Source organism: Dendrobates tinctorius, unplaced genomic scaffold (genome assembly GCF_039654945.1).
Source record: "Dendrobates tinctorius isolate UK_male_01 unplaced genomic scaffold, ASM3965494v1 ptg000032l, whole genome shotgun sequence".
Lineage (NCBI taxonomy): Eukaryota > Metazoa > Chordata > Amphibia > Anura > Dendrobatidae > Dendrobates > Dendrobates tinctorius.
In genome coordinates, this window is record NW_027361700.1 from 43,692,925 (window position 1) to 43,696,459 (window position 3,535).

The 3,535-nt window shown below is 46.3% G+C and overlaps 1 protein-coding gene across 1 annotated transcript; it reads left to right on the forward strand.

Annotated features, from left to right (window-relative positions):
- The first annotated feature begins 291 nt into the window (after window positions 1-291).
- FZD2 (frizzled class receptor 2) lies at window positions 292-2,940 on the forward strand. The gene has a single exon (XM_073572849.1). The coding sequence runs from the start codon at window positions 709-711 to the stop codon at window positions 2,371-2,373; it is 1,665 nt and encodes a 554-aa protein (XP_073428950.1). The 5' UTR covers window positions 292-708; the 3' UTR covers window positions 2,374-2,940.
- Window positions 2,941-3,535: the final 595 nt, after the last annotated feature.

Sequence of the window (3,535 nt, forward strand, 5' to 3'; positions counted from 1 at the left end):
ACACTTTAGTGAGCGTGCGTATGACCGTGTGTTATGATGGAGGGCCGCTCATTGTGTATAGCAGGACGCGAAATCGGATCCTTGCTGCCTCGCAGTTTATGGGATGGGGGTAGGGTTGGTTGGAGACGAAGTTCCCTGATCCTATATAGACATGCTCCTGATTATCCGAAAGGGGTGCGTAGTCTCCCCCTCTCTAGACTCAGCGCTGCACTCTGATTGGTGAGGTGGGATTTTTAGGGAAGGGTTTTGGGACCTGGGGAGGGGGGACAGGGGCGGTTTCAAGGCAGCCCCTAAGTTTTGGCTTGGAGAGAACGATCTGGTCCCGGGACAGAGGGCGCCTTGAAACTGATTGTTGAGAAGTGACTGGGGAAGCAGAGCACAAAGGGAAAGTGATCCGAATCAGAACCGGAGGGAGAGCGCAGAGCTGCCGGTGACCAGTGCAGAGACCACCGAGTGGCTGCGACCTGAGGAGGGACCGGAGACCGCTGCCCTGCAGGACTGGCCGCTGGGCTCAGGAAGAAGGACGCAGCCCAGATCCAGCAGGAGCTCCGAGGAGGGGCAGGCTGGAGAAGCACAAGCACAACTTTGTCTCATCGCAGCAGATCTGTCCCAGCAAGGACTGGAGTGGACACGTGTGACTTCTCCCGCTGCCCTGGACCCTGTTCCTCTGCACAGGTGACAAGTTCTGGTCTCCACTCATCACTAACCATGCAAGGTGTGCCTAAAGCCACCCTTCTCCAAACCCTCTGCCTATTGCTTGCCTTGGGTTTCCTAACCAATGCACAACTCCATGGGGAAAAGGGCATCTCGGTGCCAGAGCATGGTTTCTGCCAGCCTATCTCCATCCCTCTGTGCACAGACATTGCATACAACCAGACAATCATGCCTAATCTTTTGGGACACACTAACCAAGAGGATGCTGGGCTGGAGGTCCATCAGTTTTACCCCTTAGTAAAGGTCCAGTGTTCTTCAGAACTGCGCTTCTTCCTGTGCTCAATGTACGCCCCGGTGTGCACCGTGTTGGAGCAGGCCATCCCTCCCTGCCGCTCCATTTGTGAACGTGCAAGGCAAGGTTGTGAAGCCCTCATGAACAAGTTTGGCTTCCAGTGGCCAGAGAGGTTAAGGTGTGAAAACTTTCCTCGCCATGGTGCCGAACAGATCTGTGTTGGACAGAACCACTCGGAAGATGGAGCGCCAGCCTTGTTGACCACCAGCCCACCGCTTCATGGGACAGTTGGACCAGCAATCTATGCCACGCCTGATCATCCCTTCAATTGTCCCCGGGTGTTGAAGGTACCAACCTATCTCAACTACAGGTTTTTAGGAGAGAAGGACTGTGCTGCTCCATGTGAACCGTCGAAGAACGATGGCTTCATGTTTTTCAGTCAAGAAGAAATCCGCTTTGCCAGAGTATGGATTCTTATTTGGTCGGTACTTTGCTGTGCATCAACGTTCTTCACAGTGACCACTTACCTGGTCGATATGCAAAGATTTCGCTATCCTGAAAGGCCTATTATATTCTTGTCTGGATGCTACACCATGGTGTCAGTGGCTTACATTGCAGGCTTTGTGCTTGGAGATAAAGTGGTCTGTAATGAGGGCTTCTCAGAGGATGGCTATAAAACTGTGGTACAAGGTACCAAGAAGGAAGGGTGCACAATTCTCTTCATGATGCTTTACTTTTTCAGCATGGCTAGCTCTATCTGGTGGGTCATTCTTTCTTTAACATGGTTCCTGGCCGCTGGCATGAAATGGGGACATGAAGCAATAGAAGCCAATTCCCAGTACTTCCATTTGGCAGCATGGGCAGTACCAGCTGTAAAGACCATCACCATTTTAGCCATGGGGCAAATCGATGGAGACCTTCTCAGTGGAGTTTGCTTTGTAGGACTAAACAGCATTGACCCACTGAGGGGATTTGTGCTGGCTCCCCTATTTGTCTACCTCTTCATTGGAACCTCATTTCTGCTTGCAGGTTTTGTATCTCTCTTCAGAATCCGGACCATTATGAAACACGACGGCACGAAGACAGAGAAGCTAGAACGACTGATGGTGCGGATTGGGGTCTTCAGCGTTCTTTACACAGTACCTGCCACGATAGTCATTGCATGCTACTTCTATGAGCAGGCTTTTAGGGAGCACTGGGAGCGTAGCTGGGTGAGCCAAAATTGCAAGAGCCTAGCCATCCCTTGCCCACTGCAATACACCCCACGCATGACTCCAGACTTCACAGTCTATATGATAAAGTATCTCATGACCCTCATTGTTGGCATCACTTCTGGGTTCTGGATTTGGTCAGGCAAAACTCTGCATTCATGGAGAAAGTTTTACACCAGGCTTACCAACAGCAAACATGGAGAGACCACTGTGTGAGGACTGAGCTGTTCGTTATGGGGGCCTGGAACCAACTTGGACTATATGTTCTCCAGACTATTCTCCAATTTCTTGTTACTCCATGTAGTGTATGTAGATCTCCATACGTTACCTTCAGGCACATCTCTCTGGAGTTGTAATTACGACTGTAAATAGAATTTTTTTTGTAAATTATATATTTCTATTTAAGACATAAGGTTAAAATTGGAGAATCAGAGAAAGGATTCCATGGAATAAAAGAACCTTGTTCTTCGTTTCTCAAACATTTTCATTGACTTGACTGTGCCTTGTGAGAAATGGAGATATTTAGACTGCATTTTGTTTGTTTTTGGCTCTTCCTGGATATTATATACAGTATTTTTATTATTTTTTTTATATGCTGCCCAACATGGAGTTTGTATTAGTTTGCATATAAGCCAACCAAAGAACTTTTAGAGATCATCTTAGTATATGTGTGCGTCTGTTGGTACATCAACACCTTTACACAGATCACTGTGCTGCTGCTGTAGGTTGTCGGAACGACACAACTGAATCAATGAAGGGCGATTGATTTTTCTAATACTTTAATTCCCGGCTCTTTGTCTGAATTACGGTTTTTTTATCCTTTTAATTTTAGGTTTTATTTGTGTTTGTAAAGTACAATATATGAGAGGACAGACAGTCCAGCACACCTCTAGATACCAGTTGGCTGGAGATAATTACCGTAGTTGATATACAAGTGTTTTTTATGGTACAGATTCGACAGCTATCAGTTTTCTGTGTGTCGAACTTTGAGAGGGACGTATTATTGGTAAACCTTGCCCACTATCTTGGGTTTCAGTAAGAATCAGCATTCCCTCCAAACCTGAATACATAATGATTTGTTATTAAATATGTTGATTTTTACTCATTTTGAAATTAAAAATGACAAAAAATATTTTTGTTAAAAACAACAAAACAAAAAAAAGTCTTTTGGTGGTTTCCTCTTTTATCCTGCATATTGCTTAAATTCAAAGAATTAAATGGGCCTTCATCACTGTGAATGAAACCTGGAAATTATCGTCTCTGGGGCTTCAAGTCCCAATACAATAGTAGCCAATGCTCAGAGCTGAGTGCCCCAAATGGCTGGAGGTCCACCGCTTTAGTCTTTCTTTGATATATTTGGGTACACTTGTGGCTTTGG

Bases quoted from the DNA above. Each gene is read 5' to 3' on its own strand.
- FZD2 (XM_073572849.1), top strand. From the start codon at position 709: ATGCAAGGTGTGCCTAAAGCCACCCTTCTCCAAACCCTCTGCCTATTG.